The following is a 15,941-nucleotide window of genomic DNA, read 5'->3' on the forward strand; positions in this document are numbered from 1 at the left end:
TCACTCCCTGGGCTAGCAACCTCGCTGTCATTATTGCCATCATTTTTGTGAAAATTCTCTGGGCGTTGGAGAGCCCAAAGGGGAGGAGGGGGGCGCCCGGAACTGATAATGGGATCTTCCTACTGTAAAAGGAAGGAGGGATTGATGCTCTTCCCAAATGGGAACACGTAGGCAAGCGTTCCAGACGTCTATAGATACCATAAATTCATGGGGTTCCAATCCGTTGATCACCGAGCAGACTGATTCCATGTAAAACTTGTCTACTGTTAAGTGCTGCTTGAGGTCCTTGAGATTTAGGAATGTGAGAAACAAACCGCCCGGTTTTGGCACCAAAAATAGATTTGAATAGAACCCCCGGCTTTAACAAAACCCGTTGAACATGTACTTTTTATCCCCGTGTCTCCCTAGCACACATTCTGACTGTGTATGCAGTATGTGTGTTTTCACTCCCATAGCACGTTTTTGCTCACCCCCATACTGTGCTTGGATATCAGCCTTAAAATATGTAATATATGAGACTGCGTTACATTATTATTACACTGTAGGTGAGGTATTCATACTAGTCTTAATGCGTCCTATTGTTTACTTGTGCCAAAAGAGTAATGCTGGGTACACACTACACGACACCACACGATGGTCGAAAGTCTGCCCAAATGGACGATTATCGCCTCATTTGGTTGGTCGTACCGTTTAATATTTTCGTTCCACTCTCGTTTCCGCTGTGTAGTATGTAAAAAATTCTGAACGATCCACAACAGTGAGTACGAAATTACAGTCATTGCTCACGACAACATGGCTGTAAAAAGTCGCTAAAGGGACGTCCGCTTTTCCCTTTATCGTCCTAAACAAGGCTAGTGTGTATGCAGTCCATGGACCGAGCGATCGGAACAATCGATCGCATGTAAAAAAATCTAGCTAGTGATAGTGCCCCCCCCCCCCTCTCTCTATTCCAAAATCTAGTCAGGCTAGTGTTATGCAAAATGGAGTGAATAGTCATCATGACATTATAGATTGTAAATATTCTGCTATTTAGATTGTTATTTCACCACAGGCTAAAAATTAGAAACTTTAAGATGTGCTTTTAGCTTCATCTGTAGGCAGACTAGATAATGTTTAGTAGTGTATTCACAGGCCAGACAGGGTGACTTTCTGTGTCTGATTTAATCACCTTAATTAGGAAATATGTATTGTATTCCTATGCCTTAATATCCTAAGACACAGCAGACAGCCAAACACACCCCTACAGCCTGAGGCTATTCTGTGGGTATAAGAAAGAGTAGTGGAGTGTCAGGGGGAGATAAACAAATCAGGCTACTGTAGGACGTAATGGTTACTGCCAGCTGACGGAGAAAGGAGTTCAGGAGAAGGACTGCGAGGACCCTTGTTTCTCTTCCTTTGGGTAAGTTACCCTAGAACTTGTGAATCTGTGTTCTCGCCAAAAGTGAGGTGGCAGTGAAGCCAGACCGCTGCCCTGCTGGCAGTCACTAGGGCTTCGCATTCTCAGGAATGGGGCCAAGGACTGTAGGAGCTGGTAACAAATCGTAATCCTACAGTCAGATTTCCCAAGGTGGCCATAGTAGGACGGCATCATATTGTATGTACTACTCTGTCCATTGTGCATACTTGTAATTAATACTCCTGTATATATGTTGGTTTTGTGCCTGTTGTAGTTGTTCCATTAATAAAAGCTACCATTGGTTAAGTTGGGTATCTGTCTGGGTGTAAGTATTTACCCACGTACAGGTCTTTCTGGTATTCCGGACCCTGCAAATAACCCATACCGAAAGAAGAGAAGCGACCATCTGAAGCGTCGCCCATTTTCTAACTAAATTGCGAGGTAAGGAAGTACAAATCAACCACTGAGGAGCAGGTCTTATTATGTATATTATGTACCCTCTGAATACGATTCCCAAGAACCCGGTGTCTCGGGTGGACGCCACCCACTGATATCTGACCAACTGTAGGTGACCCCCTACCACTGCAGCAAAGAGGAGAGGGGGAATCCAGTCATGCAGACGGCTTGACAGAGACCTTGGTGAAGGATCATCTTTTGACATAGGAAACGCTGCCCTTCTGAGACTGTTCGCAAAGGGATTGTCCCTGTTTGCGGACTGGCTCCTGCAGGCTGTTTCTGTGAAAGGACTGCCAGAAGGACCCAAACCTCAGGGTCCTTGGCTTGTGAACATTCACCGGTAGGAATTTACTTTTACCTCCTGTCGCTTGGCTGATCATGCTATCCAGTTCCGCACTGATCCAGAGTAAGCTAAGGCTTCTAACAAATTCTTAGATTCTCCATCTGCATCCCATGACCAAAGCCAAAGGTTCTTCCTGGCTGCTACTGGGAACGTGGAAAACGAAGAGGAAATGGAAGCCACATCTTGAGCCGCTTTGAAGAGATAACCCGAAGCTTCCTTCTGGTGTAAAGCCAAGGGAAGAAATTCAGAATACTGTAGCCATGGCGCTAATTGGTCAGCCCAAGATTCCATAGCTCTGGCAACCCAGGCAGATGAGAACAAGGGTCAAAAATCTGTATCTGCTGCAGAAGAGATGGTTTTAAGAAAACCCTCAAATTTGCAGTCCGTTGGATCCTGGAGTACCTCAGAGCTGGGTACTGGCAGGGTGGGTTAATGGGCTAAACTAACCACCAGGGTGTTCACACCGGGTAAATGCTCCCAATGCACCATTTCTTAATTCAGCAGGGGATAAATAGAGTAGCATACCTGCGAGGGACTGAAAATTTTCTGGACGGTTGCTTCCAAGCAGATTTCGCTATCTCTGTAAGTTCCGCTGAATATGTAAAACAAACAAACAGTCTTGGGCTTATTGCGTTTGAATAACCCCTGATCAGTAAGCTCCTGATCTCCTGATTCCACCATTTCCAGGGTCTGATGCACCACCATCATCATCAGGTCCTGTATACCCTGATTCCTTACATTGTTATCACAGTCTCCCAATGTCCACCAATTCTCCCTCCACATATTTAATTAATTTGGGAGCTTTTTCCTTTATCAGACATCTGTTTATCTTCTCTTTTTCCTTTAACAGAGAATAAATAAATACAGTACAGGCAATACTGTATGGAGCACAGCAGTATCAATCACTAGTTCTGACCCTGGCTAAAGCCCCCAAAACAGTAAAAGATGTAACAGAACCAAACACTGTAATGTCTGTTTCTATTGCATATAGAGTCTGAGTTAATCACCTTATGTGCTGTGAACTAATAAGTCTATTAACCAAGACAATGTTCCCCACTGGGGTACTTAACTGACAGACAGTTTTAGATGGTTCAGATTAGGGCAGCCAGCTGCAGCACAATGCTCTGTGGTGTCCTCCAAAAGTCTGCTGAATTATGGCACGAATGTTCCCGCTCTGAAACATACCAAATAAGCAGGGAAAGTCTCCTCTCACTCCCCACACTGTCAGGCTCCTCTTAACACTCTGCTAAGGATCCCTTTTAATACCCTATCCACAGTACCATAGACTGCCTGTTCCAGCCTCCTTTTTACCTGTACTGACATTTTTTCACAGCCGACGCTGTGCTCTTTGTATGTGCCCCAATGAGCTCCATGTCCCCCTTCGCCTTAGCAGGGGACTTGGTATCACCCTGAAAATGGCCGGAGTCCCAGCACTCTCTGCTACAGGCAGCGCCGAACCAGTCGAGAGATAGCAGTGATAGTGGCTGCCACTGTCCGTCGATCTGTACAAAGTAATTTTTTTTTTCTTTTTGAAGAAAAAGCAATCCGAAAACGGAACTCTGTTCCATTAAACCTATAACGAAAACTGTTTGCCAGCAACACTTATCCCCCTAACCAATCTAATAGAACAAGCTCTAATAAAATAAATAAATCTGACCTAACAGCAATTACTACAGACCAGTACCTAAACAGCACAACTCCTTGGACACTTAAACAAAACTGAGGTCTGTGGGGGTTGCAGAGGGGAGGAATCAGCAGCAAGTTTGGTTAATTTTAAAAGTGCTAACTCCATGCTCCCTCATACAACCCCATGGTAGAAGTGTCCCTCAAAGTGAATGATGGAGAAAAGTTTTATCCTAGTGAAACTGGCATATGTGTATGTGAAATTTCGTCTGATCATTAAGGTATGAAATACCCCTGTTCATTAAGGGGATAAATAAGCACAAATGTTTATTTTAAATCAGTGTAGGCACAACAGAGCTAAACAATACACTCGATATGGTAATGTATCTTACCGGGAAAGACTTTATAGACCACACAATCTCACTATTTTCTGGCACCCATTTCACGCTCCCAACTGTAGTCTTGAACTTGGGAGAATCAGCATCATTTGGAACTGGAATGTGAATCTCCACGTTGTTGGCAGTTGACCTTCGTTTGAACTGACTTTTGGCCTATGCAAAGAGAAAATAGGGCAAATGTTTAACATATTTTTAACAGTTACTCCAAAAGGTAGCATCATTTTGAGAATTGAAAATGCCCTTCCTCTAGCTTGCGAAGGGGGGGGGGAGGAGGGGGGACGACAACACAACCATTGACAAATCTGAAAATATTTTGGTACCTTCATATAGTCTATAGGTCCTACTTTTGCCATTTAACCTACAGTGGATTAACAAATGCTAGCTGATGTAAAAACTCTGTTACAAAATTTTACCTGCTAACTCATTTACTACTTAACTCCTAAACTACCTCATGTATAAGTATGTTTAACATTAACTGATAGTTGTACATTGTGTTAAAAAAAACATTATTCAGAATTGGCAGGATATATAGATTATTTTACAAAGAACAAGACGTCTAATAACTACAGACATTTCAGTCATTATTTTCAACATCTCTACTCCTCCCATAGTGCACTATTTTCTTAATCTACCACAGTACATTTATATATTGAATCTCCCCTGACTAAAATTATTACACCCAGTGTTGCTGTGCCTATGTCTAATAGTCTCTAACAGCAGCTCACATATCAGCTATTAGATCAAAATAACACTATCTAGTAGTGTTAGCATACTAATACTCATTATTGGGTCTCCCCAAAAAGTGTTTATCTATTAAATACAAAGAATCTTCTAACCCTGGCTTAACCCCACCTCTCAAACTAAATCAGTTGAACCCCTGTGCAGCGATATACCATAAGGAGGGGGTAAGGTAGACGTAAACAATAAACATTAGATTTTTGGTCCCATAACAGCATCAAGTTTTATAAAATTCATATGTTTTAACACTATAACTGAGAAACTAGTTTATTAAAATTGAGGGTGAAAACCCTGTTTTACATAGTAACATAGCTGATGAGGTTGGCGGAAGGGGGGGGGGGGGAGACACCAGTCCATCACGTTCAACCTATTTTGGATCTCCTGCGATCCTTCTTATATTTGAAATTGATCAGGCTGAAGAAACCCCCAATCTGTTTCAATCGGGTAAAATCCCTTCTGACCCAATATTCCAGACCTATTTATCCCTAGTTCTCTATATTGACCCTTAATGTATTTGTAGATAGTAATCATATCCCCTCTTACGACGCCTCTTTTCTAAAGTAAATATAACTAAACTAGCTAACCTTTTTTCATAACTTAATGACTCCATACCCTTTATCAATTCTTTCGCCCTTCTTTGAACCCTTTCTAATTCCAAAATATCTTTTTTATAGAGTCGTGCCAAGAACTGTACTCCGTATTCAAGATGAGGTCTTACCAACGAATTATATAGTGGCTAAATTACACAGTCTTCCCTTGCATTTATGCCCTGTTTTATGAATGCCAATACTTCATTCGCCATTGCAGCTGCTGCTTGACATTGAGCACTACTGCCAAGTCTGCTGTCTATGAGCACTCAAATTCTTTTACAGTATAGATTCCCCTAAATTTAACGCATTTATTTTATAGATGTTTTATTAAATGTGTGAAATTAATTCAACCATTGAAAGTCGTATTTTTTTCCTAGTTTAGCTTATTTGTGCATATACAGTGCATCCGGAAAGTATTCACAGCGCTTCACTTTTTCCACATTTTGTTATGTTACAGCCTTATTTCAAAATGGAAAAAAATACTTTTTTCCCCTCAAAATTGTACACACAGTACTCATAATGACAAAGTGAAAAAAGTTTTTGGGAGATTTTTGCAAATATAACATTTACTTGTGTGGACTAAGACCAAAAAAAAACTGCCTATTTGAAATTGCAACTGGAAGTGGTCATGATTCTCCGCAGAGATCCACTTACAGAACCTTCTATTTCTTCCTGAGCTCAACAGTGCAGACACCAATCTCACTACTCAAGAACCATACTTTAAAGAAGACCTGTCTTTTTTTCTTATAAAATAGTTAGCCTTTTAAAATGCTGTGCACTAAAAAGTGTCCCACTGATCTCAAGACAAGATGGCAAAGTCTCAGTTCACTATATCCAGATGTGTACAGTTGGCTGCAAAGAGACTTACTCCTACAGCACCTCCAAGTCAAAGGAGTAGGGGAGAGGTGACATAAGACAAAGTCGACCAGCAATCAATCTCTGCAGTAGCCATTCAACATTAAGATTTCATGCTCTCCTGATCAAACAAATAGTGTAGTGAGGAACATAGTTCTTTGAACATCATACAAACTGCACAAGGTACTATTTAAAGGATCTTTAAAGTAAAGATGACCGGTTGTCAAAATATAGGAGTGTCGGAATGTAAATTGTGCATTAATATGTTGTTAACATATAATGTTTAATTGTTGGATCACTCTATATTATTTCTCTCTATTGTTAAAAGGTCATGGGTGGCAGAAGTTATAAACTTTATCTTACTAATGGTCTGTTCCTAATAGTTGGAGGGAGGTTAAACACCAAATGCTAAGTGTTGTAATTACTCTATTTGCTTGTTCCATGTGCAACTATTTAATAAAAGAACTAATGTATCCGAGTAACACTGCATGGTTAATTGTGGTATATGTTTAAGTGTTTTTGTTTTGTCTCTTTTTTGTTATTTGTGATTGAAAATTCAATAAAAAAGTATCCGATTCAAAAAGATGACTGGTTGTCTCTTTTTTTTATATTCCATCCGTTAGGAGGTTATACCAGTGTCCAAGCAACACTTTTCCCTCTCTCTACAAAATTGCTTTTGTCGCGTAGCAGAGTATGAAGTCTCTGCCCTTCTTTCCTCTCACACCAGTTCAGATTTCTCATCTATCTGCATTCTTTAACCTTCCACTCATCTCAAAAAATTCCGTTTTCCTTTTAGTATGCAGTGACTACTCCCATCCTAAAGAAGCAGTCTTTTGCTTTATTCACTCCCTAAACTTCTCTGTCTTTATCTTTACTTTACCTTGAATACCTGGTATATATTCAACTAGTCTGCTATATCTCCACCACCTCTCTGGAATCTCTTCAATCTGGATAGCATGCACATTATTCCATTGAAACAGTGCTTACTAAAATTTCTAAATCTTCTGGATGACAAATCCAAGAATCATTACTCACTATTCATTTTCTGGATATTTTTTGCTGCTTTTGATACGGTAAACTATACCCTACTCATATAAACCCATTGCTTCATTGCTCTTAAGGACACTGTCTTTTCCTATGTTCTCATTGTACAGTCATGGCCAAAAGGTTTGAGAATGACACAAGTATTGGTTTTCACAAAGTTTTGCTGCTACAGTGTTTTATACCTTTTTGTCACACGTTGCTATGGTATGCTGAAGTGAAATTTAAAAGTTATGAAATTACACTTCATAAGTGTCAAAGGCTTTTATGGACAATTACATTACGTTTATGCAAAGAGTCAATATTTGCAGTGTTGATCCTTCTTTTTGAAGATCTCTGCAGTTTGCCCTGCTGGCGTTCTGTCAATCAACTTCTGGGACACATACTGACTGATGGCCACCCATTCTTACCTAATCAATGCTTGGTATTTGTCAGAATATGTGGGTATTTGTTTGTCCACCCGCCTTTTGAGGATTTCTCAATGGGATCAAGGTCTGGGGAGTTTCCTGACCATGGACTCAAAATTTTCAATGTTTTGATCCCTGAGCCACTTAGTTATCACTTTTGCCTTATGGCAAGGTGCTCCATCATGCTGGAAAAGGCATTGTTCATCACCAAACTGTTCTTGGATGGTTGGGAGAAGTTACTCTTGGAGGATGTTTTTGTACCATTCTTTATTCATGGCTGTGTTCTTAGGCAAAATTGTGAGTGAGCCCACTCCCTTGGCTGAGAAGCAACCCCACACATGAATGGTCTCAGGATGCTTTACTGTTGACTTTTTCTGGAGAGAAGTGCCTTCTTTGCTGGCCCTCTTGACACCAGGCCATCCTCGAAAAGTATTTGCCTCACTGTGTGTACAGATGCACTCACACCTGCATGCTGCCATTCCTGAGAAAGCTCTATACACTGGTGGTGCCCTGATCCCGCAGCTGAATCAACTTTAGGAAATGGTCCTGGCGCTTGTTGGATGTTCTTGGGTGCCCTGAAGCCTTCTCAACTATTGAACCTCTCTTCTTGAAGTTCCTGATGATCCGATAAATGGTTAATTTAGGTGCAATCATACTAGCAGCAATATCCTTGCCTGTGAAGCCATTTTTGTGCAGAGAAATGATAACCATGGTTATCTGCAAGGAAACCTTCAGTCAAGAGAGGCAGAACAATTATTTCAACCTCCTTTTAAAGCTTCCAGTCTGTAATTCTAACTCAATCAGCATGACAGAGTGATCTCCAACCTTGTCCTCATCAACACTCTCACCTGTGTTAACGCGTGAATCACTGACCTGATGTCAGGTGGTCCTTTTGTGGCAGGGCTGAAATGCAGTGGAAATGTTTTTGGGATAAAGTTCATTGTCATGGCAAAGAGGGACTTTGAAATTAATTGCAATTAATCTAATCACTCTTCATGACATTCTGCAAATAGCCATCATAAAAACTGAGGCAGCAGACTTTGTGAAAAATAGTGTGTGTGTCATTCTCAAAACTTTTGGCCATGACTGTATATCTCCAACCATTTTTTAACCCCTTCAGTGCTAAGGACTATTAGGACTCATAGTTAGCACTTTTGAGGTATATGTTGAGGATGAGTCCCTCTAACAGAAATCACTCCTAAGACAAAAACAAGCAAAAACAATAACCACAAAGTATTTGTTGATTCTGGTTAGGGAAAAAAACAAAACAAAAAACACACTTGCTTTTTGCTCACTTTCTTGAAAATTCAATTTCAAAATTTTTGGGGGTTTTAGTGTGTCTTTGCCGCGTGAGGAGGAATAAGCAAAATAATGGTATTTTATGAAAATTCAGAGTCTTACAGAAAAAAAAAAATATATATAATTTGTGTGGTTACAGCACAAACAAACTACTTATATTGATGTTGGAATGTGCTTAGCCCAAAAAGTGCCAAAATAGGGTGAGCACATGGGTACAGCAACTATGTTGGATTACCCCTGCTATTAGTACCACCCTTAGGGTTCTCCTTAGGGATGGTTTTTACTACCATCTACAACAAACACCAGCTACTGTGTTGCAGCTGCCATCTCAGTCATGTCCTTCTACGTGAAACAATCTAAGACTGAACTTGTGTTCCCTCCTTCCATGAACACTCCAAAACACCTGAAATCTCTATTCGTGTGAGCACCACGTCCAAAGATTGACTGTTTCTTCACAACTCCGAATCAATTCCTCACAAAATCATGTTGCCTCAGAAACATCCCACCTCCACTTTTACACCAATGCAAAAATGGGAGTTTTGCATTTACACTAAATAATTTTTTGTTAAACACTGGGGTTCACTGGAGTACATTTGCTTATAGATGTGCGAGTAACGAGCTATGGCACTTTAAAAAATTCTTCAGATAAAAGAGCTCCTCACTCCCCCTCTATACCTCTACAGAACCTCAGTATGACAAAACCCCAAAATGGAGCCTTACAAGTTTAACAACCAATAGAGGGGAGAAAGAAATGTTCAATATCAAAACCTGAACTCAAAACATGAAGAGCAGGAAAACAGAATAAAAGGAGCTAAACTAGAAGGGTATCCAGTATCGCCTGGAGAAAAGGACAATTTTACAAAAATCCCAGTTTCTCCTACATTCTATGGGGGATCGTGCAGTACATTGGGGACGTCCCAAAGCTGTTCCTAAGAAAGGAACTCTCCTTAACCGTGCACAGTACTTTGCACCCAAAAGAAGTATCTCTGGGCACAACCAACAGAATTTTGTAAAAAGTGAGCACAGACAACATGGCTGCTCTGAACAGCTGTTCAGCAGAAGCACCCAGCCACGCCACCCAGGAGGTACCCATAGAGTGTGTAGGATGAGCTGTCACACACCCCAGAACAGGCTGATATGCACTGATGTTAGTCTGACAGATTAAAGACTTAACCCATCTGATAATACACTGTTTAGTGGCAGGCCAGCCTCTCTTCTGCGCATCATACATGACCAAGAGATCATTCGAATGACACACTTCCTTGGTCCACTTTATGTAAATCTGCAAGGTGCATACCGGGAGTCCAGCCCATCTAACAAGTTATCCACTGCCTCAGACCTATCCTGCCCACTCTCCCCGTTAAATGTTCTGGCAGCTGAGATAGTCTACCTCACAGTTGTTCACCCTGGGGATATACACTGCCCTTAAGGCCTAAATGTTTCTTTCGGCCCAGCGCATGATGCAAGCCATCTCCCTCACAGTCTGGGGACATCTGGTGTCTCTCTGTTGGTTCAGGTTGTCCGATTATACCTTTACAACCCCTCACAAAAGAACACAGTGCATTTAGTACTGCTTTCAACTACATTACGGTGATTGGGAGCGTAGACTCTTCCATTGTCCATCAACCCTGAAACCGGTGTTGCAAGAAGACTGGCCCCCATTCCAAGAAGGCTAGCGTCCGTGGCAAGAGGAGTACAAATCGAAATGTTGAACATTCTGGGTGACGGAATGCACTGAGAAGTCAGCTGTAAGAAACGTTCCACTTCAAGATAAGTTTGTTCCGCAACTCCCTTGAGTGGAATAGAGTGAATTGGACTTTTTCAAATTAACCCTCATGCAATAATGCAGTGTTTTCCAACCCTGGTCCTCAAGTACCCCTAACAGCGCATGTTTTCCATATCTCTTTGCTGGAGCACAGGTGTAATCATTAATGACTGACACATTTTGAAAAATCCACAGGTGGTATAATTATATCACTGGTCATCTGAAAAACCTGCACTGTTAGGGGTACTTGAGGACTAGGGTTGGGAAACACTGCAATAATAAAATGGCCAGGAGGGACTTCACTAGGCCCGGAAGAGAGATGATCTGGTAGAGATGATACAGCAGAAACACAGTTGTTGAAGGGTGTCCTGGCTGTCTGTTACATGACTATAAAGAATAACTGGGGAACTTGCTTTTTTCAAAAAGTTGTCCAGATATGGGATAACTGTTCCTTCTTGGCCCACAAGGCCACCATAACCGCCATGGCCTTGGTGAAGACTCTTGAGGCTATAGACAAGCCGAAAGGTAGGGCGCTGAAATGGAAATACTGAAGCCGCACAGAGAACCTGAGGTGACAATGGTGTCCTTCTCAGATCTGTATGTTCAGGTAGGCGTCCGTGCTCTATACTGCTGATCTCAGTGATCCATTTTGAACTTTTCCAGATTTGAGTTCAAGGACTTTAAATTTAAGATTGGTCTAAATGACCCATCCATCTTTGGATTAAGTAAATATTGGAATAAAGCCACTCATTCATTTTCTGACCTATTACGTATCCCCTTGAGATGATGCACATGATCAGAGTCCGATGTCGAACAACCTGTCCTGGAACAGGACAGGTTGTTCGCCAGGGGTCCCTGTGGCTCTCCCACCACAGGGACCCCTGGGTGCGCATCCAGCCTGTCACGCCAATTGCTTATCAGCAGGTTTAGAAGCGGGGCAGCACGGTGGCCTAGTGGCTAGCACTTCTGCCTCACAGCAGTGGGGTCATGAGTTTGATTCCCGACCATGGGAGTTTGTATGTTCTCCCTGTGTTTGCGTGGGTTTCCTCCGGGTGCTCCTGTTTCCTCCCACACTCCAAATTAAAATTTGAAAAGCAAAGTTCTGTACGTGTTAGTGTTTAACAGATATATCTTAAATGATTGTTATTTGTTTCTTAAGAACAAGAACATCTTAATAAATGCTGACGTTTTAGTGCTCATGAGTTTCAATGGATAAGTCAAGATTGTGGATAAATGTACCAACCTTGATCATGTATTCAATACGACTGTGGGAATGTTTTTCTATTACAGATTCAATCCAGATAAGTGGTTTCACCTGAAAGTTTTTAAAACATTAAAAACAGACATTGGTTAATTGTAATATTGACAGCAACATATTTCTCATCTCAGAAAAATATGTTTTGCAATACTATTTGACAGTTACTTGCAAATTAAAAAAAATTATATAAAAAAATAGAATATAGACTACAACAGAGTTTCAAGCTCTGATCAGTATGCTCCGACAGCCCAGTACATCAGTAATATATAAAAATACTTGCATGAGTGTTCAAGCGATAAGACATGAGTTCAAACTCCCCGTCAGGAGGTATGAAAGAAATAGTCCTGTCATTTTCAAATCTAGAAAGACGAACACACTGGTGGAACTTGACATCTTCTAGCTCCACAGACTTGCTCTTCCCACCTGGGAGGGGATAAAATATACAAAGTCATTTATCAAAACCGGTAATTTTTTCCCCCACATGACGACTCTTATTTGCAAATGCTACATTGTACATTTACAGAAAGTGGTATTTGGCTTTTTTTTTTTTTTATATCAGATACTAGTTGGGCTAATTTACATAATGGAAGAAAAATGCTGTCAATAAGCTCCACCTGGGAGGTTAGTGCATACGATTTTAATGGAGTTTTGAAGAATATAGGTCAGTGTAGGACCTGCATATAATGAGGTGCTCTTGACGCTGGGTTGCAGGCGTAAATGTTTTGATCAAAATATGAACTAATACCTCATGTTTTCATTTTGCTATATATACACACACACACACAGATATGCAGTGTTAAGGATAAGTGCTGACAACTGTCTTTCTTTTTTGTATACATATATGGACATTTATATTGCCACGCAGCTGGTACCATATACAATATTGGATATACCGAGCACAGGCTTATTGCCATGCAGATGGTACCAAAATTAATATGGGATATCTGGAGCGTGGGCTTATATTTTCTCTGGAAACGAACTTGATTTCAGTTGAGCTTGGACCGTAAAAATACTCATGCAGGGCAGAACATGGCACGTTTTGCTGCTTCTCAGTGCTGGGGACATGGGTTTTATTCTGCTGGAGGTACTATATGTCTGGAGTTTCTATGTTTCCACAGGTTTGTGTGTATTTGTCCGTGCTCTTCAGTTTCCTCCCACAGTCCAAAAACAGATCAGTAGGTTATTGTTCGTGTGTGTTTAGACTATAAAAGGACTGATTTTTTTTAATAATGATAATAAGTATTATTATTGGCACTCCCTATAAGGTTGGAGTCTGGTTGCAGGTAAAAAACAAAACCTGACCAAAAGATACAGTATATAATTTTAACTGTATTTTTCAGATTTGTGTTTCGGAATCAAAAAAGAGGATTTTTGTACTTACGTTAAATCCGTTTCTCTGATTCCGTCTGGGGAACACTGCTTACCATGGGTTGTGGAGGGGAGCACGGGAGTTGGCACCTAGCTAGTTACCTTTAGTACTTCTGACAGATCCCTCCCCTCTACAATCCCCCTGCCTCTTCATCTTCCTCTCAGTTAATTAAAAAGCCCAAGGAGAAAAGGCCAATCAACAAAGAGCACACAGAATAAAAGCAGAAGGGAATGATCGCAGTGTCCCCCAGACAGAATCAGAGAAACGGATTTAACGTAAGTACAAAAATCCTTTTTTTCTCTTTCATCCAGTCTGGGGGACACTGCTTACCATGAGGATGTTCTAAAGCAGCCCCCTAAGCGTGGGACCACTCTGAAAGCCCGGCCCGTAGAGCAGTATGGGCAAATTTGCATACGAAGACGCAAATACATTAAACTGATAGAACTTTGTAAAAGTATGGACAGAAGACCAGGTGGCCGTTCTGCACAGTTGGTCCGCAGAAGCCCAATTTCTCGCTGCCCAAGACGCCCCCACCGATCGGGTGGAATGGGCCGTAAGTCTCTCTAGCACAGGACGGTTAGCCTCGATATAGCCTGTGTAATTGTTACCCTAATCCATCTCGCAATTCACTGCTTAGAGGCTGGCCAGCCTCTATGAGATTCATTAAAGGACAAACAGAAAATCGGTACCCTGAATTTTGAAAAGCTCTCAACATAAATGCGGAGAGCCCTAACAAACATCTAATTTCTCCATATACACCTGATCAGACTGAGAAGCTGTCCGAAAGACCGGAACCACAATTTCCTGGTTCAAATGAAAAGCTGAATACCCTTCGGAACAAAGGAAGGGAGAGTTCTCAATACCACTCTGTCCTCGTGGAACACCAATTATGGTTGTCGACAGGACAGAGCTCCCAACTCTGAAACTCTACGAGCGGAGGCAAGTCAAGAAAAAAACACCACCTTCCAGGTCAGAGACCTAAAATATGCCGAAATTAAGGTTTCAAAAGAAGACCTTGTAAGCGTATCAAGCACCCGGTTAAGATCCCAAAGTGCTGTAGGAGGAGTATAAGGAGGCTGGATCTGTAAGACCCCCTGAAGAAACATCCTGATGTCTGGCATATACGCTAGCTTCAGGTGGAAGGAAACTGACAGGGCTGATACCTATACCTTTAAGGAACCTAAGCGGAGACCTGCCTCAAGATCCTCCTGAAGAAAGGCCAGAAGTCGGAAAAGACCAAAAAAAGAGGACGCATGAAGAGACCTATTTTCACTCCATCTGATATAGGCTCGCCAAATGCGATGATAGATGTAAGCCTGTTTCGGCTCACGAGTTCGTAGCAGAGGGTTCACTACACTGGGGAAGAAACCCCTAGCCCTCCAGAGCCTGGCTTCAACAGCCATGCCGTTAAATTCAGGCAAGGTAAATCCTGTTGACGAAAAGGACCTTGAAGGAGAAGATCGTCTCGCGACGGGAGACGATGCTTTCGCTTTTACCGCCATAGATTATGTCCGCGTACCACACTCGCCGCGGCTCTGCAGGTGCTATCAAAATTACCGTCAGAACACCCTGCACCACTCGACTGAGTACTCGAGGAATCATGGGAATTGGGAGGGGGGGGGGGGGGAACAGATATCTCAACCTGAAGTCCCCTCGACATGGTTATCACGTCCGCTGCTACTGCCAAAGGTTCCCTGCCCCTGCGCCACACCTGGGAACCCTTTTGTTGTGTCTGAAGGCCATGAGATCTATATCCGGTAGACCCCACCTCTGAACAGCTTCCGGATGGAGGGACCCTTCCCCTGGCATCATCGCATTGCGACTGAGATAATTGGCCTCCCAGTTCTTTATTCCTGGAATGAACACTTCCAAGATTGCTGGAACATATTGTTCCGGCCAAGCGAATATCTGAGCTGACACCCGCGCTGCAGCTGTGCTTCTCGTTCCTCATAGCCTGTTGACGTATGCCATAGCCGTGGCATTGTCGGACTGAACTCTGACTGGATGATCCAGAAGAAGGGTTTGGGTCCCCCCAAAGAGCCAAAAGGAATTGCCTTCAACTCTAACGTGTTGATGGATAGGGAGGACTCCTGGGCTGACCAAAGATCCTGGAGCCTGAGGTGAAGGGCTACTGCCCCCCCAACCTTTTAGGCTGGCGTCTGTGGTGACTATGATCCCTGACCATGAAGCAAAAAGACCTGCCCACCAACTTGTGATCCGGAATCAGCCACCCCTGAAGCAACTTTCTCACATCCGGAAACAGAGAGATCTTCTGGTGGTCCAAATGTAGGTGGGATCCCGACCATTCTGTCAAGAGGTCCCACTGAAAATACCGGGAATGAGCACAACCGAAGGGGATCGTCCCGAAGGAGGCCACTATCTTCCCTAGAAGACCCATGCACA

The 15,941-nt window shown here is 42.2% G+C and overlaps 1 protein-coding gene across 1 annotated transcript in view; it reads right to left on the minus strand.

The window, feature by feature from the left end:
- Positions 1-15,941, minus strand: part of LOC142147615 (AP-1 complex subunit mu-1) — a 72,969-nt gene that overhangs the window by 16,651 nt on the left and 40,377 nt on the right. The window contains exons 7-9 of the mRNA XM_075204731.1: positions 12,450-12,592; positions 12,155-12,226; positions 4,211-4,369 (exon numbers count right to left, since the gene is read on the minus strand). Coding sequence (XP_075060832.1) covers positions 4,211-4,369; positions 12,155-12,226; positions 12,450-12,592 — 374 coding nt within the window. The remainder of the gene's footprint in view (positions 1-4,210; positions 4,370-12,154; positions 12,227-12,449; positions 12,593-15,941) is intronic.

The sequence above is a fragment of the Mixophyes fleayi genome, chromosome 1, assembly GCF_038048845.1.
Source record: "Mixophyes fleayi isolate aMixFle1 chromosome 1, aMixFle1.hap1, whole genome shotgun sequence".
Classification (NCBI taxonomy): Eukaryota; Metazoa; Chordata; class Amphibia; order Anura; family Limnodynastidae; genus Mixophyes; species Mixophyes fleayi.